Source organism: Vidua macroura, chromosome 37, assembly GCF_024509145.1.
Source record: "Vidua macroura isolate BioBank_ID:100142 chromosome 37, ASM2450914v1, whole genome shotgun sequence".
In the NCBI taxonomy this organism is placed as follows: Eukaryota; Metazoa; Chordata; class Aves; order Passeriformes; family Viduidae; genus Vidua; species Vidua macroura.
The window spans coordinates 774,073-801,613 of record NC_071607.1 but is presented as its reverse complement, the minus strand read 5'-3'; the positions used below and the strand labels follow the sequence as shown (position 1 = coordinate 801,613).

General features: G+C 51.0%; 3 protein-coding genes across 4 annotated transcripts in view; 2 read left to right on the top strand and 1 right to left on the bottom strand.

The window, feature by feature from the left end:
* Positions 1–19,113, top strand: part of LOC128821268 (zinc finger protein 3-like) — a 111,145-nt gene extending 92,032 nt beyond the window's left edge. Inside the window, exons 1-2 of one of the 2 annotated variants that reach the window (XM_054002217.1) lie at positions 11,449–11,701; positions 18,082–19,113. In XM_054002217.1, coding sequence (XP_053858192.1) covers positions 18,108–18,848 — 741 coding nt within the window. In that variant the 5' untranslated portion in view covers positions 11,449–11,701; positions 18,082–18,107 and the 3' untranslated portion in view covers positions 18,849–19,113. Of the gene's footprint in view, positions 1–11,448; positions 11,702–18,081 lie in introns of those variants that run through there. The other variant, XM_054002218.1, reaches the window with a different exon arrangement.
* Positions 1–27,541, top strand: part of LOC128821238 (serine/threonine-protein kinase PAK 3-like) — a 244,825-nt gene that overhangs the window by 183,275 nt on the left and 34,009 nt on the right. The window lies entirely within an intron of this gene.
* LOC128821281 (serine/threonine-protein kinase PAK 1-like) overlaps positions 1–27,541 on the bottom strand; it is a 59,566-nt gene that overhangs the window by 4,183 nt on the left and 27,842 nt on the right. Inside the window, exons 2-3 of the mRNA XM_054002238.1 lie at positions 2,280–2,317; positions 486–549 (exon numbers count right to left, since the gene is read on the bottom strand). The gene's annotated coding sequence lies outside the window, so the exon portion shown is untranslated. The remainder of the gene's footprint in view (positions 1–485; positions 550–2,279; positions 2,318–27,541) is intronic.

Genomic DNA, 27,541 nt, shown 5'->3' with positions numbered 1-27,541 from the left:
AGGGCCCTGCCATCAGGCAGGTGATGTATTTTCCCCCAGAGTGCATCAGCTCTGTGTCTGTTACTGAATGCATGGGCTCTACTACCTGTGCTAGAGTAGAACACTTACTTGTTCATCTCTGGTTTCTGTTTCTAAACCATTAGATTGAAAATCATGACCAGTGTATATTTTTTGAAAAAAATATTTGAAAGAAGTCTTCTGTTTTCCGACAGTCACCACATGGTGAGTGGCTCTTTTAGGCAACGTAGTACCAGGGACAGAAGATCTTCCAGGTCCTGCTCCCTGCTGCAGGCAGGACACTGCCAGCCTCAGGTGCCTTTGACAGTGCCTTCTGAGCACAGTTATCAATTCTGATCAGGACTGAGAGACAGCAGGATGGTACCCCAGTGTCTGGAGGTGCTTGGAGCTCTCCTGACTTCTCACTAGATCCTGCACCAGCACAACACCTGGGCCTGCTTGTGCAGAAGTAACTGCCGTGCACTTACCCTTGGCCAATCTGCTCCACTTCCAGGTATTTCTCGGCAGGCTCCGCCAGGCTCACGCTGTTCCCTGAAAGAAACCACGTGGAAGACGCTCCCTCCCAGAGTGAGACCCCGCCTTGCAGCAGAGCCAGAATGCAGCCCCCCTCCCTGGGGCCGTCAGCCCCTTGGTCTCAGCTGGGGAAGGACAATCAATGGCCCTGGGACATTCAGCTGCAGAGCAACACTGGGTGCAGCTGATGCCGAGACACACACACAGCAGCCTGCTCTGGCACACAGGAACAGAGCAGACGTACTCAGCTGCATCAGGCACCACTCCCCTCTCCCCTCTGGCTGCAGGGCCTTGCTGCTGGCAGAATGTTCAGCCCAGGATCCCACAGCCGAGGGAGGTTCAGTGTCCTCTTCCCAAGCACAGGCAGGTTCTCCATCCTCTTCCCAAAACACTGCAGGTTCTCTGTCCTCTTCCCAAAACACTGCAGGTTCGCCATCATCTTACCAAGCCAGGGGATGTTCACTGTCCACTTCCCATGCTGGGAGAAGTTCACCCTCCTCTTCCCAAGCCAAAGGATGTCCTCTGTCCTCGTCCAATGCCAGGAGATGTCCGTCGTCCTCGTCCCACACCATGGGAGCCTGGCCATCCTCGTCCCACACCAGGGGACATCCACCGTCCTCGTCCCACGCTGGGAGATGTCCACTGTCCTTGTCCCCCACCGCGGGAGCCTCGCCGTTGTATTCCCACACCGCGGGATGTTTGCCATCGTCTCCCAGAACAGTGGGAAGTTCACCCTCATCTCTCGGCATTGAGGGAAGTTCAACATTGTCCCCCAGAACAGCAGGAAGCTCACTGCTGTCTTCCTCCTCTTTGGCCTCCTCTTTGGAAGCAGGAGGAGCCAGAGGAGGTGCTGGTGCTGCTTTTGTGCCCTGTGGACAGACGGCAGCGTGAGGGACGGGAAGTTCTGTCTCAGTTATCACCTTCTTTATCCTCAGCTGCACATCCAGCTGCACTAAGCAGAAATTGGGATTGGAGCTGTTCAAACTAACAATGGGCTAAAGTCAACACTGTTGCTTCTTTTCTCTCCGACTTCCTTGTTTTCGCCTGGCTCCTCTTTCCCGGGGCGCTGGCCAGGCGCTTCCGGGAGCAGCCGGAGAGAAGCAACAAACACCTTTGTGGGTTCGTTTGATACAGGCAGAGCTATTTAGAGCGATCAAGACCAGGATAAAGAGACTCAAGAGATTGGACACTTGTTGTGCAGTCCAAAGTGCGTTGTATTTGCTCGAACGCCGCACATACAAGTGACAATGGTTTGGGATTGAGTTACAGGTTATATAGAGGAAAATAAGTGATAAGGTGAAACCAATAGAACAATGCCCAGTATGAATATATTATAGGTAAAATCCAATGGGAATAACTCCAGGGGGAAGGAGGAATACACGTAAAAATACAGAATAGAAACTCCAGATTTAGGTTTAGGAAACAGAAACTCCCATTTCAAATTCACAAAGCCTTTTTGCTCCGTTTGCGTAGCTGTACACTACAACAAACATTGCCACTTACTGTTCGGAATTCGATATTCCACCATGGCTAAAGCCAGCGAGTAATCCTCTGCCTGCAAAACCAGACCTGCAGCTCTTCTAAAGCTCTTCAGCAGAAAAGGAGAAAACTGCCAGGGACCCCTTTGCTGCCGTAAGGACACTGACAGGAACTTTCCTTCAGCCTCCCAGGCTGGCGCTCGGCTGCCACATGCCGAGCTCACAACTTGCTGCACAATTCCAAACACCAAAGGTTCCTTTCCCACTCACCGAAGGAGGAGCTGCTCGGGATCCACACATGAGGTGCCCTGCAAGGGAAGAGGGAACATGAACCAGATGCTGTCAGGAAAAGAAGTGCCTGTGGTGGGAAATGCCACGGAGCAAGGCAACCCCGAGAGAGCATTTTGCTTTCACAGCGTCCCTCCAGGAGCCACAGTCCCTTCACACAGCAAGAGAACAGCACAAAATACTGGGCTGGGTCAGTTCTTGGCTGCACCAGCAAACGGAGGGAGTTCCAGGCTCTGCTGCCACAGACTCCCCGCTGGAGGAAACAGAACCCCCCAGGGCTCATTGCAAATGCTGTGCACGCCCCACTAGCTGCAGACACCCCCTTTCTCAGCTGCAGCTGCTGGCAGGAGCTCTCCCAAACCAATGGTGTCTTCCTGGCAATTTGGTTACAAAGTCAACTCAAGTCCAGAGGAAGAACAGAAAGCACACAGCAAGCCCAAAGCTACAGCACCGAGGGGAAACCTCGATTTACGTGCCAAGTGGGTTAAAAAATACCCCAAATACGCCACAGAGTACAGCGTGCAAACTGCAGCAACCACGTGCTGGATCACTTTGGCTGCGCTGCACACGTCTGCTGACTGTAGCCCTGCAAGCACAGAAGGAGACCCGTCAGGGGTGGGCTGGCTGCTGAGAATGCCTCGGGCAGGAGGATCCTCTTGTTATGGACAAATTCAATTGGGGAGGCTAATTATAGATAAATCAATTAACAAGAATTTATTAAGCAAGCGGTATTAAGCAAAAAAAACAGCGCTGGGCGGCCGGGGAGTCTCCACTCTGCCACGGCGCGCCTTCCCCCTTTGACCTTTTTATTTTTATAGTCCCCCCTTTTTTTTTTCAGTTGACGTATTTTCTCTCGATGTACTCTGCGCCGGTGCAATTGGTTGCTAGGGGGTCCTTTTTCTCTCTGCCCTTGGTGGTCATAGGGATGAAGGCTCCTTATCTTCTTTGCCGGTTGTCCTTGGCCTAAAAGTTAGCTTGTATATAGTTAGTTACACAGTCTTCTGTGCTAGCTGCATTTGCACAATTCTTAAGCAGAATACTTGTTGTTTATCAAACCACCCCCCCCCCTTTTTTTTCCTCTTTCTCTTCTCACAGTCTGAAATTCTCTATTCAGTTTAAATTCTTATTTTCTTTCAATGTTCGTTTTAATGAACAAAGACCTTTTTATTACAATCCCTCCTCTTTCTCTTTACCAATTTGTTCATTAAAACGCTTTAACTCTTGGTGGCTTAAGACCAGGGTTTCATCTACTTCTGAGTCCCTGGGCAATGCTTCGTACCTCTCCCTAATAAGCATTAGATGAGCTGCTTCTAGTCTTCCTTTTACAATGTCTATGATTTTATTAAAAATGCAAGGTCCGAAAGTTAAACCTAATAACAACAATATCACAGGACCTGCAAGGGTTGATAGTAGCGTGGTAAGCCAAGGGGAGCTGTTGAACCAAGTCTCATACCAGCTTTGCTGTGACTCTCTCTCCCTCTTTCTCCATTCGAGGCCTTCTCTTAGTTTAGTCATTGTATCTCTCACAATTCCCGTGTGGTCTGCATACACACAGCATTCCTCCCTAAGGGCAGCACATAATCCTCCCTGTTGCAAGAATATTAAGTTTAATCCTCTACGATTTTGTAATACTACCTCTGACAGGGATCTTACAGACTTTTCAAGGGCTGAGATCGACTGTTCAATGCGGGCTAAGTCTTCATCTACAGCAATCCTCAAGGAATTAAATTCTTGATTCTGTTTTACTAATGATGCCACCCCGGTGCCAACACCTGTTCCACCTACAATCATTAGGGTAGCCACTGTCAAGGCTGTGAAGGGTTCCCTTTTTGATAAGTGATGTTCAGAAGTGACTTGAGCATTAAACACATATTCCTCAGGATGATAAATGATTTTAGGGACTATTACCACTTGTATGCAAAACTCAGAGACTTCGTTGAATAGGTCAAGAGCAATACAGGGTGTAAGCCCCCCTCTGGAGCATATCCATTTAGTATTTTTGGCTGGAATCAACCATTTTGCCGGGTTACCCTTATGCTGTGCTTTACTGACTGTTTTACACAAATGTTTCTTTTGCCACAGGACTCTCCCTATGCATCGTCCCTTTGCAGTTACTGCTGCTAACGTTATCCCTTGGGTTTGGAGGTCTTTCCAGTTACATTGTGGCGGATTGCTCCCATTAACTCGCTTGGGTTTCTCATTGAGCCCTACTGCCTCATAGAAAGGAGGTTTAATATCAAAGCACAGCCAGCATTGTTCAGTAATGTTAGGTCGTGTTACATTGAGGACTTGGTACGCTGCCTGCATAAGTTTCCAAAGGGTACTTTGCTGGGGATCCGGGGTCGGGAGTATGAGGGTCTCGTTTCCGGGCATTGTGGTGTCATTGGTCCCTATAGCTGTCTCGGTTAACTTCTCCTCAGCAATTACAGAGTTAGGGCCTATGGGTAGAGGATCATGTGGTAGGATTTCCTTTTTTATTTGAATGTACCCTCCACGATCCTTACCCGGTTCCCAACACCTTACTCCCCAAGTTTTTCCTACCAGCCATCCTGGGTCCAGGGGGTTGAGCACCTGTATTTTCAAGGACCTACAATTCCCCATATACAGAATTTCTCCTTGAGTGCCATACCATGGAACTTTGCATCCTTTAGGATACCATGAGACCTGTAAAAATTTATCTGGATGGGTGACAGCCCAGGCAGTTGCTATGGTTTCACAGCCCCAATATCCACACAGATATTCCCCAGGGTAATTACAATATCCCCTCCCAGGATTGGAGCTAGGACACCAATAGATAGCGTGGAAGTCAGGTTTACTCCATCCCCACACAGAGTTCACCAAGTCCTCATTAGTAACTAAAAAAGTAGGAGCTACAGTGGTGGCATTTTGCTTAACAACTTTCCCTTGGTCTATTTTGGTCAGAGTCCAATTAAATGGCTGGTGTGCATAGTCCCCTTGTACAGGCCAGGTACAACTTATAACTAATATGTACAGAATTTGCCAGCAAGGGTGGAGTCCAAACCGCCCCAGAACTTGATTATCATTATTTCCCCCTTCCCACTGTTCGGTTTGACATGTTATTGCCGGGCTCACCTTTACCCTTGGGAGATCAGTACCCTTGAGGCAGTTCTTGAAATACCTTTGAATTGTCCCAGTTTGAGGGCTCTTTCCTCCACTGCTTCTTATCCCTCTGCCTCGCTCGCTGACCCGGTTGCTTCGAGCCGCAAGGTGTACCATCTTCTCGGCAGCAAGGATATTCTTCAGGAGGACCCTTACTCTGTTTTTGCTGCCTCTTTTTGAATGATTCCCAATTCTTATCCTTCACTTGCGGTGAATTACACTGAATTCCAGGTAAAGTCTTCCGGCAATTCCCTTTTATAATTTGAACAATTAGGGGAATTGGTTCATTAGAGTGGTAACAACAATTTTCAGGCCTAGCCCCCTTAGTAAACACCTCCCACCACTCTTGGGATTCCCTTGGTAGGGTCCCGTTCTCTTCTCCAATCTCTAGGACTGACTTTGTCAGTTCTCTTTCTAATTGATAACACCCTTTACAAATACCCCTAGGAGGGGTACCTCTATAACTATGGACCCACCACCGTTCCTGGCAGATTTTACAAATATAGCATACAAAAGGGTAACAATCACAATCCTTATTTGTACAATAGACTCTAAAATCATCAGTTATAGGATATCCATAATCCAATATCTCACTATACCAGCTGGTTTGTACAATTTTTACTGAGTCCATTAAGTCCGTTTAAATGTGACCTTAAGATCTCCGGGTTGGCTGGTTATTCTCCAGGGGTCTTCGGCAGCAGCAGCAGTAATCGGTCCCTTTATTCGGCTCGCATGTGTCCATCCCTTCTCGGCGGTTCTGACTGCAGTTTCTGTAGTAAGTAAAACAACACAGGGGCCTTCCCAGTTTGGGATTAGTGAGGTTTCTTTCCAGGTTTTTATTAACACCTTATCATCTGGTTTTATATTATAAAAGGGCCTTTTTAAATCAGGAAGACTGAGAACCGGTGCATTTACTAATTCTGCCTTGAGGTCCTGTAGTTTTTCCTCATCTTCCCGAGTCCACTTAAGCAAGCCTTCTTTTGTTAGTTTCTCATATAGGAATTTTACTTTCCCGCTAAATCCCTCTATCCATTGTCTACAGTACCCAAACAATCCTAACAGCTGTCTAACCTCCCGCTTTGTCCTTGGCCCTGGCATAGCTAAGATTCCCTTAACCCTTTCTGGGTCTAGTTTCTTCGTTCCTTGACTCAGTCTATGTCCGAGATACTTCACCTCTTTTTCCACAAATTGTAATTTGGATTTTGACACTTTGAGTCCTTTCAAGCTTAGAAAATTGAGTAATCTTATACTCTCTTCCCTGACAATTTCCTCTTCTTTCCCAGCTACTAACAAGTCATCTACATACTGAATCAGGACAGCCCCTTCTCTCAACTGAAAATCTGTAAGCAGCTGCTCCAGTGCCTGGCCAAATAAATTAGGGGACTCTGTAAACCCTTGTGGGAGTACCGTCCAACGGAGTTGTTGTTTCCTGTGGGTGTCTGGGTCTTCCCATTCAAAGGCAAAATAGTCCCTACAACTTTCTTTAAGGGGACATGCCCAAAATGCATCCTTTAAATCTATAACACTATACCACTGATTTTCGGGCCTAATTTACTTAATAAAGTATGAGGGTTAGTTACTACAGGGAATCTTTCTACAGTCCTTTTGTTAATTTCTCCTAAGTCATGTACCAAATGGTATTTCCCATCGGGTTTTTTAACAGGAAGGAGTATTAAAAGGGGACATGCAGGGTTCTAATAACCCTTGTGCTTTTAATCTTTCAATTTCAGGTTTGACCCCTTTCCTTCCTTCATTTGGAATTGGGTACTGCTTAACTCTAACTGGGACTTCAGGATTTCTTAATATTATCTCAAAAGGTTTTATGTCCAATCGGCCTGCTTTTTCTGGGGTATACCACACTTCAGGGTTAATTTTCTGTTCGTCCTCTACCCGAAAAGGACATAATTTAATATTTAGCTTCTTGTCATTTATGTCGATTCCGATTCCTAATTCAATCATCAAATCTCGTCCCAGTAAGTTATAGTCAGCCTCTGGAACTAACAACAGTGACCCTATACCTATTTTGGAGCTGGTTTCAAAAATCACGTCTTTGATTACAGGCACTTTAAAGGCTTCCTTCCCCTTTTGCCCCAACTACCTGTATTGTTTCTCTTGATAATTTACACCCTGAGGGAAGGGTTTGAACCATTGATCTCTCAGCTCCTGAGTCCACAAGAAACTCATATTCTTGCTGCTGGGGACCAATTTTTAGTTTTACCAGGGGCTCTGTTTTTTCCTGGGTCCCCAGCAAATAGAGCCCCTGACCCCCTCAATCTTCCTTGAATTGCTTTTCATCTGCCAACCTTTTTCTGCATTCCCGCCGAAAATGCCCTCTCTTACCACAATAAAAGCAGCTTCCTTGTCCACTCTCCTTTTCTCTTCTCCCTTCTTCTACCTTCTGGCCCTTCGGCTTACTTCCCTGGAACTGACTAAGCGTTCCCCTCTGCCCTTCACGTACCACAGCCATCATCACTCTTGCTTGTTTCCTATGTCCTTCCTCCTCTCTCCGTACATACACTTTCTGAGCTTCCCGCAACAATTCATCCAGGCCTCTACCATGCCAATCCTCAATCTTTTGCAATTTTCTCCTAATATCAGGCCAGGCTCTGGCCACGAACTGGGTCTTTAACAACATCTGTCCTTCTGGAGTGTCAGGATTTACCCCAGAGTACAGCTGAAAAGATCTCCGGAGCCGTCCTAACCATTCCGTGGGGTCCTCATCTTTCTTTTGACTCTCACAAAAAGCTTTATTCACATTCTGCCCCTTAGGGACTGATTCTCTGATCCCCTGGATAAGAATTGTTCTTAAGTCTGCCATATGTGTCCTATGCAGGGGATCTTGCTTATCCCAATTAGGATGCTGTAAAGGCCATTTAGTATCTGCTTGGGGTCCTGCCTGATGGTCTCTATCCCAAATTCTCATACCAGCTGTCCTGATCATCCCTCGCTCCTCAGATGTGAATAAAATCCCCAGTATTGACTGCATTTCGTCCCACGTATACACGTTGGGCCCCAGAAACTGATCCACCCGCTCTGCAACTCCAAGGGGGTCTTCCAATAGATGTCCCATTTCTTTCTTGAACTCCCTCACATCTCCTGAATTAAGAGGTACCTCCACATAACCTATTCCCGGAATTTGGGCTGGTTGTCCCTGCTGACCAGCATTAGGATTAGGGATCATTCCCAAAACTACTTCCCTTAATGGATATAGAGCTTGCCTTTCCCTCTCGCTTTTCCCCCTTGTTAGGCTACGAGTAACACGACGATTTTCCTCAGGGACAGGTTCCAGGATTTCTACTTCCTGGTTTTCAAAATCCCCCCCTTGATCTAAATTGGGGTAGACTACTGGTGGTGCTGGTGGAGGTGGAGGAGGGGGAGGTATGTATGGTAGAGGGGGTGCAGTTAGAACCTCCTCAGGATTTTTCTTTTTCTTTTTTTTTTTTTTTTTCCCTGGGTGCTTAAGGCAAAAAGTTTTGCTCTTGTTTCCCCCACTATCCAGAGAGCAGCGTACTTGCTCTCTTCCATATCAAAAGGTTCTTTAGAATTTACATAAATGTTTAATGCCTGGCAAATCCAGTCCTCGAAGCTTCCAAACACTGGCCAAAATAAATTATCACCACGGATTTGTTTCTCTCCCCATACTTCCATACAATAATGTATCATTTTTGCCCTATCCTTCCCTTTTCTTGAAGGGTATTCATCCCAAGATTTTATTATTAAACCTAACGGACTGTCAGGTGGTATCTGGGGAAACTTTACTGGGGTCCCCGTCCCCATGGAATCAGAGGGCTTGCTTTTCCTCTGTCCCATCTTCCAGGACACCTTCACACACACACACACTCGCGGCCCCCTGTTCGTGGCCCAGCCCCTCTCGGGGTCTGGAAACCGCACTACTTAGAGGTCCACACTTGCCTCGTCCTAAAAGGACGTCTCGTACGTTATGTCCTGGGATCCCAACCCCAACCGAGCGGATCCCACTTTTATACTCACGCTGTCCTGCGTCTTCACCCGGGCTTCGTGCACAAAGATTACGGGGTTACCGGTATCCCTTTTGCTTAATACCAAATTTAGGTTCGTCGGTAAGGGCCCGAGAAGGAAAAGCCTGCACCAGGGCCACTGAAAAAGCAGCGGGGCGCCTCCCTGATTAGGAATTCCTGCCCATTTGCCCTTATCCGAGTCACGGCACCAAATTTGTTATGGACAAATTCAATTGGGGAGGCTAATTATAGATAAATCAATTAACAAGAATTTATTAAGCAAGCGGTATTAAGCAAAAAAAACAGCGCTGGGCGGCCGGGGAGTCTCCACTCTGCCACGGCGCGCCTTCCCCCTTTGACCTTTTTATTTTTATAGTCCCCCCTTTTTTTTTTCAGTTGACGTATTTTCTCTCGATGTACTCTGCGCCGGTGCAATTGGTTGCTAGGGGGTCCTTTTTCTCTCTGCCCTTGGTGGTCATAGGGATGAAGGCTCCTTATCTTCTTTGCCGGTTGTCCTTGGCCTAAAAGTTAGCTTGTATATAGTTAGTTACACAGTCTTCTGTGCTAGCTGCATTTGCACAATTCTTAAGCAGAATACTTGTTGTTTATCAAACCACCCCCCCCCTTTTTTTTCCTCTTTCTCTTCTCACAGTCTGAAATTCTCTATTCAGTTTAAATTCTTATTTTCTTTCAATGTTCGTTTTAATGAACAAAGACCTTTTTATTACACTCTGGCAACGAGCAGTGCCCACAGCCACTCTGGACACTGAGGCCTCTGTGTCCCACAGCAATGGGAACACCACGGGGACGTGGCAGTGTTCCTGTGACATCACAGCAGCAGCTCTCGCGGAAACCGCCTGGGAGGTTCTCCTGTGTCACAAAGGAGTACAAAGAACCCTCCCAGGGCACAGACTATGGCCCAAAGATCCAAGAGGAACTCTGAAAATGCAGCAAACAAGGACACCCCATAGCCCAGCCTGAACACTGAGGAGGAACAAGGTCGGGACCAAAGCAAAGGAAACATGACCTTTAGGCACTGATAGTTCTGACTACAACCAGCAAGCTGTGTTCCATCTGGGATCTTTGTTCTCATTCTAAAAACAAACAAGGTTCTACACTCTAAATATAGAGAGGCAGGAACTGGGGAGGTGGTGGGATTAGGAAGGAGGAGGAGGAGGGAGAGAGGAAAAGGAGGAGCAGGAAGAGCAGGAGTAGGAAAAGAAGGAGAAACAGTGACAGTGTTGGATGAGGGATATTTCCTTGTCCTTAGCTCAACTCCTGAACCCCTGCTTAAATTTTATCTGCTCTGTCCGGCCTTGGAGGGCAGTGAGAGAGCGGCTTTGGTGGGTGCCTGGCATCGGGCCAGTGTCACCCACTACATTGGGACATGCCTCGTGTGGCCTCGTGTTGCTGTTGCTTTTGCCTTTCCTAGGATTTTCTCTTTTGCATTAAATGTTTGTGAAGTGCCCCCGGTGTCCCTCGTGTTCCCTTGGCGCCGGCAGCCCCATCCCTTCCCCTGCTCCCCCTGCCACGTTCCATCCCGGCCGGAGGAGCCTTGGAGCTGCCGTGGGGGCCGTGGGGCTGCCCCAGGGGCTGTGCCGCAAGCCGGGGCCCCTTCCCAGAGCTCCCAGTGTGCCCATGGAGCCTGGAGCAGCCAGCGAGGGCTTCAGCTGGGGCGGCAGAGAGGCGCTGCTGGGGGGTGCCACCACAGTTCGGTTTGGTTGGTTCTTCCCAGCCCGGGGAAAAAACCATTTTTATCGTTTTCTGCCAGAAATCTCTCCACTCCCGCACTCAGCCGAAGGGGTTTGGGGCGGTTTTCCCTTTTTGGGGGAAATCCAAGCGCTGCACTAATGCTCCTAATTAGGGGTAGGAGAAGTGAGGCTCGTGGGCTTGCCGCAGAGGCGGAGGCAGCGAAGGCGCAGGGCCGGGAAAGCCGTGTCGGGAGGTGCGGAGAAGTTTGTTTGTGTTTGCGCTGGATGCCGGCCCGGGCCCGGGCCCGTTCCAGGGCTGTTCCTCAGCTGCGGCTTTGCCCTCGCCCAGCGCGGGGGGCCCTGAGAGCGCGGGGCGAGGCGGTGCCGTGTGCAGAGCCCGCCCCTCGCTGCGATTGGCCGGCTGTGCCGTCAGTCGTGGTTGTGGCGCGCTGATTGGTGAGAGCGGGGCGAAGCACGGCCCCGCTGGCGGCCTGAGGGCGGCCCTGGCTGGGCAGCGGCGCCATTGGCGGAGCGTCTGTGCGGGCCCGGGAGTGGCGGCAGCGGCCGGAGGCCGGGGAGGCGGCATTGGCGGAGCTGGGAGGCGGCCCCGGCGCAGGTGGGAGCCGCGCTGGGTTCTGCGGGGGCTCGGGGCTCGCTGCGGGCGGAGGGGGCGGCAGGGGGCTGCGGCGGCTTGCTTGTGCCGTGTCCGGCCCGTGGTGGCCCTGGGCCGAGGGCGCTGCGGGAGCGGCTGCCCGCGCTCTCCTTCCCGCCGCTGCCTGGGCAGGAGCCGCTGCCGGAGCAGCGCTGCCTCGTCCCGCTTGCTGTGGGTAGGACAGAGGCGGCTGCCCCGTCGCCGGGGCCGTACGGGGAAATTCACGTCGCCGGAGGTTTCTGTGCCCAGAGGAGACCGAGGAGTCCTGTAAAAGTGACTTTATTGCTTAGCAGAGGGAGAGGCCGTGGGGCATTTGCCATGCGGTCTCTGCCGTTGTTGTAGTACGCAGCCTCCTTTTTATGCTCCTTTTCCCGGCCGCATCTCCCTCTGCCTTTGCCCACTGGCTGAGGGACTCGGAAGGTTGAGACTTCCCGATGCGCCTGCTGCCTGTCCTCGTTAATATGCGCCCCTCCTTGTGTATAACATCCGATATTCATGGCTCTGTTAAGTCTTAGTTCTTCTGGAAGTTCAGGAATTTAGCGGGACTTTGAGCATCTGTCTGTGCCAATTTGTAACATTTATTGGAACTTTGGAACTGATGGTTTCTCCCGTTACTTCCTTATCTACAAGTCCCTGGCCCTATCTCCAGGCAGATTCACTCATTGACTCTGCTTTGTTCCTCCCGGGTCCTCTTTGGTTGTAGGGTTAGGTCTGGTGGCCCTTCATCTTTTCCCCATTTTTGGGCGCTCCCTCCAGCCGGGGCTGCATTAATTGACAGCTTTTTTCTAATTACATCATCAAATACTTGAATTCCAACTGATTTCCCTGAACTTGTTAGAGCAAAAACCCCAGTGTTCTAATACACCCTATATAACATAGACAGTGACAGCACATGTTGGAGTCGGCAGAGGGATTATCGCCCTCCTCATTTTAGTGAAATTTTCAAAACGTTCTCCATTTGCTGTTTCTCTTTGCAGCTGAACAAAATTTTGTTGCAGAGTCAGAGATCCTCACCATGGGCTCTGCCTTCAGCTGTGCCAATTGCATCTGTGCAAGCAGGAAGAACTTGGGGTGAGGGGCAGAGGGAATCAGCCCAATTCCTTCCCCAGGCAAGAAGAGCCGGGTACATTGTCCCCACTTTGCCCCAGCAGTGTTAATTTGCATTTCGAAAGCTCCTCAGCTGGCTGCCTGGAATGCAGCTTCTCTTCCAGAGCAGCCTTCAGCAGCCTCACGTGTGGTACCCCCACAACCTGCTGCTTTTTTTTTTTCTTTCCTTCAAATCATCTCTTTACTGTTTATCAGTTAAAAGGTCACCTGTAAAGCTCTTCTAGTTTTGCAAAATGCAGCCTAAAAGTCAACTTCGAAAAACCCAGACCAAAATTTTGCCATCACTAAGAGCCACGCACAAACATACCAAGGCAACTATGTTTTTTCTACTGTCTTGGAGTAAAAACTCATTCTCTCATCCCTGACCCAACCCTAACTGGCAATATAGAAGTAGGACTATTACAAAAAATACTGTAATGCTATAAGCTTTGCACTGAAACTGCAGGAAAAAGAAAAACTCCACCAATATGTTTCGTGTTAGAGTCAAGGCATTACTTGATTCTGGCCAGGATGTGCAACAGAAATCATTCCATGCACACATAGCCCAGGTGTGCAGAGAAAATCGTTGCGTGACACGTGGGTTTTACTAGATTTTTCCCAAACTTGATACTGTCTGAACCAACCTAAACCCATTGGTTTAATGTTCTACAGTTTCAAGTTGTGCAGTTTTTAGTATTTGGTTTCCTGTTGGACCCGGATTTCTTTGCTTCTGATGTTAATTAGGTGGGAACTGCTGGATTTCCTTCTCAGCCTTTTGCAGAGCAGGTGTCTCCAGCTGTGCCGGGGGCAGTGTCTGGGGTAGGTGTTGGTTGCTGTTTGCTGCTGGGCGTTGGCTGTTTTGCTGTTGGTCGTTATCTTTGTGGGTATCTTTTGGGCCATTCCCAGTGTTGAGCTGTTAAACTCATCTCCATGGAGTGGTGGAACATCCCTTAAAAAAACCTTTAACATTTCTTTCCCAGAGGCCAAGGCAAAGCAAGCCGGAGTAGAGAAATAAAACGTAAAAAATGTTGAAGTCTATGAACTGGTGTATTTTCCATCGATGCAATGGCAGGCAGCGCAGTGTGTGAGAGCCAGAGTGGAATTGTGCCGTTGTGTTCCCCAGCAGCTGCGGCAGTGCAGGCACAGAAAGCACTGAAGCTGCAGCAGCGGCAGCGAGGATTGGCCCCGGTGTCTGGAGATGCCAAAGGAGGGTGGGCAGGCGGAGGATTTGAGCAGAGGATGTGTGGGCAGGCCCAGGGGCTTGCCCCGCTGTGGAGCCCTGGCTGCTGCTGTGCTGCCTTCAGTGCAGGCTCAGTGGGGGCCTCCCATCCTCCTGCTGCAGGCGGGAAGTGCAAATCTCCGGGGCTTCAGAGCCCTGGAGCCGAGGCTGAGGGGTCCCCCCGTGTTCAGCTGTGCTGGCGGCTGTTTCTGGCCTCAAGGCCACTTGGCACGGGCCACGCCACTTGGCCACCAGTGGTGCTGCTTTGCAGTCCTTAGGCAGGGCCCGATGTCCTGCTTGGATGTTGGGAACAGCAAAGTGCCAAGGCAGGCTCTGTGCCAGCCCAGCTTCCTGTGGCAGAGATTTCACAAGAGACAGGATTCTGGCCACAGACTGCTTTAAACGTACATCCCTTATCTCCAGCTTGCACTAGGTGGAGAATTACCAGGGTAAGGAATTCCAGACATGAATTCCAAGGGGAGACAATTGAATATCGGCCCTGGGTCTGGCTCTTCTTCTTGCCAAAGCCAATGGCAAAAGCTGTACCCATGGCATCTTGGTTTACAGCCCTGAGTCCTTCCTAGGGACTCTCCCCTGCCCAGGAGGGCAATGCCTCTGCCAGGTGCTTGTGGCGGACCCAGTCCCCTGGGTCCTGGGGCCCCCTTGGGCCCTGGGGTAGATCCCTGAGGGGCTGTAGGAGCTGTGCCATGGCCTTTGCCTTCAGCTTGGCCTTTTGCTCACCCCTTCTTGCATTCAGCTGCTGTGCCTTTGTGCCCAAGTGCTCCAGGGCCTTCTTCTGCCACTCCTGCAGCCCCCCTCGCTGCCTGTGTGTCCTGGTTCAGGACAAGTTTGGGAGAGAGCCCCCAAAGGGGTTCCTCTAGAAAGCAGAATCTATTGGCCCTCCCCCCAACTGGCTCGGGAAAAAAATGCTTCCTTGGAGAAAAGTGGAAAAAACCTGTTTTTTAAACAAGCAAACCTAAACAATATTAAACAATGAAACTTCTTGCCACTCCAAGAGAGAGAGACAAACTCAGAAAAATCTCCCACGGGCTGCAGCTCAGCTCACTCAGTCTCTTATCAGTCCCTCCGGTGCTGGAAATGCCGCGGCCCAGGCCTGGCCTGCTGGGTCACAGGTGCGAGCTGCTGATCTCTTCTGGGTGTTCAGTCCAGAGCAGGTTTGAGCAGGTCCAAAAAAAAGGAAAAAAACCACAGTCCAGGGAACTTCTTTGCCCTAGCTAGCTAAAACTAACTAAAAACCAAAGGAGAGCTCTGTCTCACTGTCTGTCCGTCCGCAGACAACGCAGTCCAGCAGCAGGAATGTGGAGAAGTGAGTGCAGTTCTTGAAAACAAACTCCGTGCTTCTTCTCCCTCCACTTCATTCTTGGAATAAGTCTTAAAGCTGCAAATCTTATTATTCAGCATAAACAGAACAGACGACTGGGGATAAAAGCATCATACAGTCAGTCCAGGACACTGTGGATGCTCATTCTCTGACAGCTGCTGAGCTTTCTGCAAAATCTTTCCTTTCTCCAGCGACCCAAACCAAATGGTTGATAGAAAATCCTGATCCTTGCATGTACACTCTGCATTTCCCAGCTGTTCCTTTGTTTTCCTCCTTGTGCTCAGGGTCCCCTCCAGAGCCCGTATGGCAGAGCCGGTCCCTGTCCTGCCGCAGTGTCCAAAGGCGGCCCCCCCGGCGGGCAGGGCCAGCAGCTCCCCGGGGCCGGGCAGCGGCCGGGGCGTCCCGCAGCCTCCTGGGGGCCGGGGGCCAGTGCCAGCCCTGCCCGGGGCTGGTGGGGTCAGGCAGCGCCCGGCGCTGAGCCCCGGCCATCCCACAGCCCCGGCCCGGCCCCGCAGCTCCCCACAGGCCCCCAGCCCGTGCTCCCGGTCCCGCAGCTCTGCGCCCGGTGCTGCCGCTCCCCACCGCAGAGAAACCCCCTGACATCCTGACCTCCTTCTTTTCCTGTCCTGGAAACTGGGAATTCAAAGTATCAGCTGGCAAATTTTGAGGATAAGACCCTGGTGAAAGACATCCCAATCCTCAGTACTTTTCTCTTCCTCCTCTTTTCCATCATCTTTTTTCTTACCACATAGATTGCTCCTGCTGCTTCTTGCCTTCACCATATTGCTGCACACTCCCCTTCACCTGATCCCTTCCCAGCACACCAACACCACCCATCCCGTTGTCCAAATCCCTTCTCCATTTCCCTTATTGCCCCCTGGGTGTCCATGTCCTTAATTACCTCTGGGAGAATGTGCAAACTACCTCAACATTCTCCCCAGGGACCCTTCAGAGATATTTTGGGATCATTATCCCTTTGGCTAGGACCTCTCCCTGGCTTTCCCTTTTCTCCCCTCCATGGGTGCCCTGCCATGTTCACTCCCCAAAGATCCCAGTGCACTCATGGGTGAGATTTTCAGTGCTCTCTCCCTGCTGACTCTTCACAGACTCCCCTGATGTGTCACTCGTCTGTCTCCTGGTCACTGCCGGGTCCCCAATCAATCCCCGGTGCCGCCGCCAGCCAAGGGAGCCGATCACCCAAAGTGGGTGAGGCACCTTCAGCTGCACTCCCTGCCTGCCACCCCGGACGGTGGAAGGAATTCCGGATGAGCCCCAGAGTGTGTGGATAAATTGACATCAGCAGAGGTTTCTGTCCAGAAAGCAGACAGAGGAGTCCTGTAAAAGCAATTTCATTCCGAAAAATGGGAGAGGCAGTGGGAGATTCCCCAATGCATCTCTCCCATTGTGGGAGAACACAGCCTCCTTTTTATCCTAATTCTCCTGGCCACATCTCCCTCTCCCTTTCCCCACTGGCTGAAGTACTTGAGAGCTACAGACTTACATACCCCCATTAATATGCTCCCCACTATTGTATAGCAGACGATATCCATGGCTCTGTTAAGCCTTTGTTGTTCTTCTGGAAGTTCATGAATTGAGCAGGACCTTGGCTGAGCAGCAGTCTGTGTCATTAAGTAATAACATTTTCTGAAACTGATGGCTTCTCCTGTCACTTCCTTATGTACAGGTCCCAGGCCCTATATCCGAGCAGATTCACAGCATCTGTTTGTAAAGACACTTTCCTCTTGTTCCTTTCATTGGGGTCCCCCATTTGCAGGAGTTCCCCCCTGGAGCAGGGTGTCCCCTCTTTGCTGCAGCCCCAGCCCTCAGGCAGAGCTCAGCCAATCAGAGCGCGCGGCGCTGATGACTCACCAGTTGCCAGGCAGACTCGCAGCTCCCAGCCTTCCCCACCTGGACCCCACCTGCGCCCCCCCCTCGGCCCCAGCGCCCCCCACGAGGGGAATTTGGGGAGGTGGGAGTGGGGCAGCGCCAAGGCCAGGCCCCCCCGCGCTGTCCTGGCGGGAGCGGCTGCAGTGGGGAGGCGGCCAAGAGCCCAGCGCTGCCCCAGCCCGACCTGCCCCAGCTCCATCCCTGCCCCTGCGCTGGGCTGCTGTGGCTTTGGGGGGAAGAGGGAGCTGGCAGTGGGTGCCAGGCCTGGGGGCAGGAGGAGAAGGGAAGGAGAAGCAGGGTTGAGGAACAAAATAGTCAAACGATGCATGTGGCAGGAGAAGGTGGGATTGTGCAGGAGAAGGAGGAAGAGGAGTGTGAGGAAGAGTAGAGTCACAGGAGGAGGAGTATGGGCAGGAACAGGAGGCACCACAAGGTTCCACCCCTCCCTGTATCTGCAGCCTCCCCCCAGCCCCAGGAGCGCTGCTCCCCCCACATGCAGCAGGTGACTGTGGAGGGGGATCCACGATTTTCACGGGGGTGAATCTTGGTGTTTCTGAGCTTTCTTGGGCTAAATGTTGGTGCTTTGGTTTTATGTGGCAGCTGAATCTTTTGGTGGAGGTTTTTGCTGACTTGTGATGTTTGGGGAGTTTTTGATCTGTGTCTTGAAGTTTGCAGGATTTGTGGGCTGAATGTTGGTGTTTTGGAGGTTCTTACAGACACAAGATTCCCAGTGACTTCCTGAGATGAACTTGGGCAAGGAGGAACCTGCAGTCCAAGGTGCTCTCCTCTTTTTTTTTTTCCCCAAACCAGGAATTTCATTCCCAGGGTGTGGCTGGATGGAGGAGGAGGAAAAGCCCCAGAGATCCTGCAGGAAGAGGGGCTGCAAACCCAGCCCAGGGAGTTGCGGGGAGGAAAGAGCCCCCCTGAGCCAGGAAGGCTGCTGGAGATCCAGCCGGAGCTTGGAGCTAGTGGAGAAGGCTCATGGCAGGGAGAAGCCCCACAAGTGCTTGGAATGTGGACAGGTTTTCAACTGGAGCTCAGATCTGATCAGGTACCAGGTGATCCACACTGGGGAACGGCCTTACGAGTGTGGGGAGTGTGGGAAGGGTTTCAGCCACAGCTCTCACCTGATCCGGCACCAGGTGATCCACACTGGGGAACGGCCCTACAAGTGTGGGGAGTGTGGGAAGAGCTCCAGAGACAGCTCTGAACTTATCCGGCACCAGGTGATCCACACTGGGGAACAGCCCTACACCTGCTTGGAATGTGGGAAGAGCTTTGGGTGGAGCTCAGACCTGAGAAAACACCAGCGCATCCACATGGGGGAGAGGCCCTATGAGTGTCCCCACTGTGGGAATAGGTTTCAGACCAGCTCCACTCTCCTTGTACATCAGCGGATTCACACAGAGGAGAGGCCCTTCCGCTGCCCTGACTGTGGGAAGGGCTTCAAGCACAACTCCAGCCTCACCAGGCACCAGTGCATCCACACCGGGGAGAGGCCCTACGAGTGTGGGGAGTGTGGGAAGAGCTTCTCACAGAGCTCAAACTTGACCCAACACCAACGGAGGCACCACTAAGGGAAGCCCTGTGAGTGCCCCGAGTGAGGGAAGAGAGTGAGGGAAGAGCTTCGTGCGCTGCTCCGGCTCTATCCCCCATGGGAGGCTCTGGGCTGGATGATCCCCGGTGACCCCTGTTGGGCAAAGCCCTGCTGATCCGTGGTCCTGGTGATTCCCATTGGGTGGGGGGAAGGTGTTGGCTTCTTCTCCTTGTGCTGCTGTGATTTTGGGAGGTTCCCATGGATGGGGGAGGAGAGGTGAGTCAGGGGTCCTGGCACACTGGCGAGGGCTCATGGATTGGGGGGGTCCCAGCGCTTTGTGCGGGTTGGTGAAGGGTGGGAGGCAGTGAATGGGGGGGTCCTGGTAAATTGGGAGGGACCCTGGTGATAACAGGGGGTCCTGGCTGATAACGGGGGGGGGGGGGGGGACAGGACCAAGCCCCAAGGGAACACCCCGGTGCTGGGGACCCGCTGTGCTCCCCCAGCGCTTCGGCCCCTCCGGTCCCCCCTGTTCCCAGCACTGTTCCCGGGGGTCTCGCACCTCTGGGGGGTCAAATGGGGGAGGGGGTGGAACCCCCGTGATAGATGGGGGGCACAAAGAGGGGTCCGGTCCAGGTGCTTGGGGGGGGGGGGTCAGTGCACGAGGGGGCGTCTGGTCCCTGCCCTGGTGCTCAGTGATGGGGGGGTCAGTGCACGGGGGGGTCCCGGTGCTCTGTGACTGGGGGGTGTTGGAATCCAGGACATCCTTCTGGATGCCCTGGATGGCTTGAGCTCCTGGCAGGGGGCTCGGAGACCTTGGCATGGTGTCAAGAACACCTGTGGCTTTGGTTTTAGCCCCTGGAGAAAATGGCCAGCTTTGCGTGAGGAATTACAAGCCACAAGAGTTTGAGTAGTGTGGTAGGTGAATAAACACAGGGTGAAAAATTAGAATTTTAGGGTTTTAAAATAAGGGGTTCAAGGGGACAAGATGGAGGGATTTGGGCATGTCCTGACCTTCTTCTCCTTCTTCTTGCCCTCCATGTGTTGCTGTGATGGTGACACTTTTCTATTGGTTGAAGGTAGAGTCACACTGTCCCACATAAATGATAGATATTGGCATGTTATTGTAAATATAGTACAGGTAGGTTTTAGTGTAAAAGGTAAACACCGCCCTGAGGGCAGGGAGACTGCCACAGACCGACCTGCTGGACAGAGCTCAGCAGAGCGGACAAAGCATGTTATCGAGAAGAGAAAATAAATGACCTTGAGAAGCAAAGCTGCGCATCTCGACTGCTTCTTTGGCTGCGTGGGCTGGGAGAAAAGGACTTTTCACAATCTCGGGGTCATCTCGACCACCAGAAAACCGAGAGGGGGGGACTCCACTCGTCCCAGTGCCCGGTGAGGGTGGTCAGTGCTCGAGGTGGGGTCAGGGGCACTGAAGGGGGTGACCCTGGGGCAGGGTCAGTGCTCAGCAGCGGGGGCTGCCTGGGGACCCCCCCGGCCCCCAGATCACAGCTGGCACTGAGGGGAGGCTCGTTCATCAACCCACCCCCACCAGCGTTTCCACACGCCTTCCCAAAGTGTCCCCAAGTGCTCCAAAGTGTCCTCAGAATGTCCCCGAGTCCCTGCAGAGGTGACACCGGCTCGATGACGGCCCAGTGGTGATGTTGCTCTGTCCACAGCAGCCTTGAGATGTCCTCAATGGCTCTTTGGCTCTGCTTGGCCACCGCGTGGCCACTGTGGCCAGAAGAGGGACAGAAGAAGAGGATGTTGATGTCCCCAAGTGTCCCCAGTCAGGTGACACGTGGCCAGGGGGGCACTGGCCTCCCACAGCTGCTCGGCCTCGGCCACCATGACTACCAAGGCCACACGGAAATCAGGGGACACCTGCGTTGTCCCCTCCAGGGCTAACTTGATGTCCCCGAGGCGGCGCTGCAGCTCCTGGGGGATCGCGGTGGCTTCGTCACATGCAGCCACCAAGTCCCCCAGCAGCCCCAGGTACAGCTCCAGCCGCTGCTCCCTCCTGATGACTGCATCTGCCAGCTGTCCCCTCCTGGTGGGTGCATCCCTGCTGGCATCGTGGAGCTTGGTGGCCTCCTTGGCCACCCGGGGCCAGCTGTCCATGAGCCTGTCCAGCACACGCCGCCAGGCGCTGGCCAGGGCTCTCACACAGGCTCAGGTGGTCCCTGGGGTGTCCCCGAGGTTGGCCAGGGTCCAGCCCAGGGAGGGGACAGGGCAGTGGCCCAGGGAGGGGACACGGTAGTGGTGCAGGACATTCTGGAGGTGAAAGATCAAGGTCCCCACTGAATTGCGGTAAAAAATCAAGAACCCACAATTCCAATAAAGATTTGTAGGGACGGTATGTTTATTACAGCGCTGGGCGCATGTAGAGATTGTTTCCCTTCAAAGGACATGCGTGCCCCTGAGGACTCCCGATCCTTGTTTATTACCCCTTACTAATTTACATATTCATATAATTTCACAATAGGTTCATGTATTCATTCTGCTGATTTCACGTTACACTCACAGCTAGTTACACTTGTACCTAGTTTTTTGTCAGAAAGTACAGAAAGAACTCCTGGGTCACTCTGTGCTGTCTGTTTCAAGCTCCAAGGAGTCTTTCTTATCTCTTTAGCTTGGAAATTCACATTCTTTCTCCTCAGCTGGAGCAGTTTTGCTAGTGCTGCAGTTACCAGACTGTCCTGGTTCAAGGTAAATTTGGGAGAGAATCCCCAAAGGGATTCCTCTAGAAGGCAGATTCAATCGGCCCCTCCCCCCAACCAGTTCGGGGAAAAATACTTCCCTGGAGAAGAGTGGAAAAAACTGTTTATTAAACAAGAAAACTTAAACAATATTAAACAATGAAATTTCTTGCCGCTTTAAAAGAGAGACAAACTCAGAAAAAAATCCCCCCCTGCCTTATCTGCAGCTCAGCTCACTCAGTCTCTTATCAGTCCCTCTGGCGCTGGAAATGCCGTAACCCAGGCCCAGCCCATTGGGCCACAGGTGTGAGCTGCCGGTGCTCTTCTGGTTGTTCAGTCCAGAGCAGGTTTCAGCAGGTCTAAAGAAAAGGAAAAAACCACAGTCTGGGGAACTTCTTTGCCTCAGCTAGCTAAAACTAACTAAAAAGCAAGGGAGAGCTCTGTCTCGCTGTTTGTCTGTCTGCAGATAACACAGTCTGGGAGAGGGAATGTGGAGGAGTGAGTGCAGTTTCTGAAAACAAACTCCACGCTTCTTCTCCCTCCTTTCACTCCTGGAACAAGTCTTAAAGGTCTAAAACTTATTCAGCATAAACAGAACAGACAATTGGGGATAAAACCATTATACAGTCAACCTAGGGTATTCCACCCCTTATTTCCGTATCCTCAGCTTACTACTAAAACTAATACATATATTCTAACTCTACAAACACATCCAATATACAGTTATACAAAGACAATGGTAGTAACATTCAGCAAACAGTGATATTTACACATAGTTCTCACCCAACAATCAAATCTCCCTGAGGTACACATCGTATTCTTCCATCTTTCTGCATTATCCACCATGTGCAACCTGGTCCCTGAGCAAAGACAACCCCACGAATGGGTTTGTCTGTACTCGAGGCAGAATTGATCCACACTGTCTTCCCTAACAAACCTCTGACATGTACCACTGGGACTTTGTCTCCAGCTACTATATGTAAAGGCTCAGATTGGGTAGGGCCCACTCAATTGGTAGAGCCTCAGGTGTTAACTAACCAGGTGGCTTTTGCCAGATGCTGCTCCCAGTTTTTAAAAGATCCCCCACCCAATGCTTTCAAGGTGGTTTTTAACAGTCCATTGTACCTTTCCACTTTGCCTGCAGCTGGTGCATGGTAGGGAATATGGTACAACCACTCATATTCCCTAGCCCAGGAGTTGATAAGGTTGTTCTTGAAATGAGTCCCATTGTCTGACTCAATCCTCTCAGGGGTACCATGCCTCCAAAGGACTTGCTTTTCAAGGCCCAGAATGGTGTTACGGGCTGTAGCATGAGACACAGGGTAGGTTTCCAACCATCCTGTGTTGGCTTCCACCATTGTGAGCATGTAGCGCTTACCTTGGCGTGTCTGCGGCAGTGTGATGTAGTCAATCTGCCAGGCCTCCCCATACCTGTACTTGGACCACCGCCCACCATACCACAGGGGCTTCACTCACTTGGCCTGCTTGATGGCAGCACACGTCTCACAGTCATGGATAACCTGAGAAATACTGTCCATGGTTAAATCCACCCCTCAGTCTCGTGCGCACTTATCGCTTTTTCTCTCCGACTTCCTTGTTTTCGCCCAGCTCCTCTTTCCCGGGGCGCTGGCCAGGCCCTTCCGGGAGCAGCCAGAGAGAAGCGACAAACACCTTTCTGGTTTGTTTGATACAGACAGAGCTATTTAGAGAGCGCGATCATGACCGGGATAAAGAGACTCAAGAGATTGGACACTTGTTGTGCAGTCCGAAGTAGGCTGTATTTGCTTGAACGCAGCACGTACAAGTGACCCTGGTCTGGGGTTGGGTTACAGGTTTTATAGGGGAAAATAAGAGATAAGGTGAAACCAATAGAACAATGCCCAGTATGAATACATTATAGGTGAAATCCAATGGGAATAGCTTCAGGGGGAAGGGTAAATACATGTAAAAATACAGAATAGAAACTCCAGCTTTAGGTTTAGGAAACAGAAACTCCCATTTCAAATTCACAAAACTTTTTTCTCCGTCTGCGTAGCTATGCACTACAACACCCACTTAAAAGTGGCATCTCTGCCCTAATGGCCTGAGGCATCATGCTAGGAACAACTCCCCCTTGTGTTGCCAATCCAAGTCTATCTTTGACACCCTTATCTTTGCAGCCTGATCTACCTGCTGATTGTTTTGGTGCTCCTCACTGGCTCTGCTCTTGGGGACATGGGCATCTACATGGCGAACTTTCAGAGGTAGTTTCCCTACCCTGGTAGCAATGTCTTTCCACTCATCAGCAGCCCAAGTTGGTTTTCCTCTATGCTGCCAATTAGTCTTTTTCCACCTCTCCAGCCATCCCCACAGAGCATTGGCTACCATCCATGAATCAATGTAGAGGTAGAGCTTTGGCCACTTCTCTCCTTCGGCAATGTCCAGGGCCAGTTGAACAGTTTTGAGTTCAGCAAGTTAACTTGATCCACCTTCTCCTTTGGTAGCTTCGGCAACCTGCCGTGTGGGGCTCCATATGGCTGCTTTCCACTTCCGGTTCATTCCCACAATACGGCAAGAACCATCAGTGAAAAGGGTGTAGCGTGTTTCTTCTGCTGGCAGTTGGGTATATGGTGGTGCTTCTTTAGCATGTGTCACTTCTTGTTCCTCTTCATCAGCAAGACCAAAGTTTTCACCTTCTCGCTAGTTTGTAATTATCTCCAAAATCCCAGGGCGATTCAGGTTTCCAATCCGGGCGCGCCGTGTAATAAGAGCAATCCACTTGCTCCATGTAGCACTGGTGGCATGGTGGGTGGAGGGAACCTTTCCTCTGAACATCCACCCCAGCACTGGTAATTGGGGTGCCAGGAGGAGTTGTACTTCAATGCCAATCACCTCTGAGGCGCCTTGGACTCCTTCATAGGCTAAGATTTCCTTCTCTGTTGGAGTATATTTGGCTTCAGATCCTCTGTAGCTTCGACTCCAAAATCCTAATGGTCGGCCTCGAGTCTCCCCAGGCACCTTCTGCCAAAGGCTCCAGGACAAACCATGGCTCCCCTCCCGGCTGCAGCATAGAGCACGTTCTTCACATCTGGTCCTGTCCTGACTGGGCCAAGGGCTACAGCGTGAGTGATCTCCTGCTTAATCTGGGCAAAGGCTTGTTGCTGTTCAGGGCCCTAGTGGAAAGTGTTCTTCTTGCGGGTGATCAGGTAGAGAGGGCTCACAATCTGGCTATACTCGGGAATGTGCATTCTCCAAAAACCTCTGGTGCCTAGGAAAGCTTGTGATTCCTTCTTATTGGTGGGAGGAGACATTGCTGTGATCTTGTGTATGACACCGGTAGGAATCTGACGCCGTCCATCTTGCCACTTCACTCACAGGAACTGGATCTCTCAAGCAGGTCCCTTGACTTTGCTCTTCTTGATGGCAAAGCTGGCTTTCAGGAGAATCTGGATGATTTTCTCTCCTTTCTCAAACACTTCTGCTGCTGTCTTCCCCCACACAATGATGTCATCAATGTACTGCAGATGTTCTGGAGCCTCACCCTTTTCCAGTGCAGCCTGGATCAGTCCGTGGCAGATGGTAGGACTGTGCTTCCACCCCTGGGGCAGTCAGTTCCAGGTATACTGCACACCCCTCCAGGTGAAAGCAAACTGAGGCCTGCATTCTGCTGCCAGAGGAATGGAGAAAAATGCATTAGCAATGTCAATAGTGGCATACTACTTTGCTGCCTTGGACTCCAGCTCGTACTGGAGTTCTAGCATGTCTGGCACAGCAGCGCTCAGTGGTGGAGTCACTTCGTTCAATGCATGGTAGTCCACTTCAATCTCCATTCTCCTTCAGATTTACGCACAGGCCAGATGGGGCTGCTGAAGGGTGAGTGGGTTTTGTTTTGCTGACCACCCCTTGGCTCTCCAGCTCACGGATCATTCTGTGGACGGGGATCACAGCATCCCAATTCGTTCAGTACTGCCGGCGGTGCACTGTCGAGGTGGCAATTGGTACTCGTTGCTCTTCCACCTTCAGGAGTCCTACTGCAGATGGGTTTTCTGATAGTCCAGGTAAGCTGTTCAATTGCTTGATGCTCTCTGTCTCTACAGCAGCTATTCCAAATGCCCACCTGAGTCCCTTTGGGTCTCTGAAATATCCACTTCAGAGGAAGTCTATCCGTAAAATGCATGGGGCCTCTGGGCCAGTCACAATAGAGTATTTCTTCCACTCATTTTCAGTCAGGCTCACCTCAGCTTCCACCAAAGTAAAATCCTGTGATCCCCCTGTCACACCAGTGATAGAAACAGATTCTCCCCCCCACATGTCTTGATGGGATTAATGTGCACTGTGCACCAGCGTCAACCAAAGCTTTATATTCTTGTGGTTCAGATGTGCCAGGCCAATGAATCCACACAGTCCAAAAAACACGGTTTTCCCTAGCCTCTACCTGGCTAGACGCAGGACCCCTCTAAGCCTGGTTATCCTTCTTTCCTGGGGCATATGTCTTGGAGGTTCTTTCAAGAGGATCGGAAATATCGTCATCATCATCATATATGGAAGTTCGGTTATAGGCCACTGGAGCTGCTTCCTTTTTGGTGAAACTTCCTCATGGAGTTTTGCCTTCCTTCAATTCACACACCCGTTGTGCCAGAGCAGTGGTAGATTTTCCATCCCATCTCTTCATGTTTTCTCCGCAATCACGCAGGAAAAACCACAACTCAGCTCCTTAGGTGTACCTTCTTTCCCCATCTGGGGAACGTCTGTGTTGGGTACCAGAACCTCTGATCTGTAAGCTGAGATTTGGAGAAAACCCTCTTTGATTTCCTACCTGAGTTTCTTGTGGTTCTCTTCCATCCTGTCTTCTAACTTCTGCAGACGTGTTTCCACTGCTGCAATTCTGGCATGTGTTGGGCCACGTACAGCATCTGCATATGCTTGGAGCTTCTTGGCCATATCAAGCACGGTCTCCTCATTATCATCCCGCTTCATTATTGCTAAAGCAGAAGCGTATTCTTGTGGCCCAAGTCGTACAAGTTTCCGCCACATCACGGGTGTACATGGTACCAAGTCTGGATTTACAGTGGTTACATCATCTGAGAAGACAATCTCTGCCATTGCCATTTCCCTCAAGTGTTGAATTCCTTGTTCTATAGTCTTCCACTGGGTTTGCTGCATATAAAGATTGTCTCCACACAGATATCTTTGTGCCACACTTCCCAGGACCTGTGCCCAGAGACTCTGAGAGTCAGCCCCCCTCATAATTCTTTGGTCAATAACCAGATCATGTGACAGGGATCCTAAATGCCTTGCTTCACTACCGTCCAAAATTGTAGCCTTGCCTGCAGCATCCCAAAGACGGACTAACCAACTAACTATAGATTCATCAGGTCTTCAAGTGTAATCCTTTCTTAGGCCACGAAGGTCCTTCAGGGAATAGGACTCAATAGTGGCTTCTGATCTTGTATCAGTTGCTTTGACTCCAGCTTTTGTGTCATTGTGTAATTGGCTCTGAGGGTCCTTCCCCTGGATCATCATCGTCAGTCACTGGCCGATTGGTTTTGCCTGTGTGCTTCTTTCCTGCAGCGACTGCCAGTGGCTTAGGGTTACTGTCTGATTTAGCTACAACCTGAGAAGCTGGGGTGCTGGCTGCAGCCTGAGTGACTGGGATAGCTGCTGGTTTATCTCCCTGCCCCCCTTCCTCTGTCTGCCACCCTACAGTATCTAGCAGGGTGCGATAAGCATAGGCCAGGGCCCAGCTTATTGCAATGATTCTTTTCTCCCTAGAGTCATCATGGCACTTCTCTCTCAGGTAGTTCCCCACCTCATCTGGGTTCTGAATTTGTTCATGTGGAAAATCCCACTCTACAGGGTCAGAAAATTCCTTCAAGATTTGGCCCATATTTTCCCATTCTCCACACCACTCAGGAGTTTCCACACCTGGGTCAGGGGTCTCATCAGCTCCTCTGGACATCTCAGCCCTCACTATAGAGAAGCTGTGGACTGTATAAAGGATGTTAACTAGGAAAGATACCAGAAAGATCGTCTCTTTAACATTCAGGGAAAACTG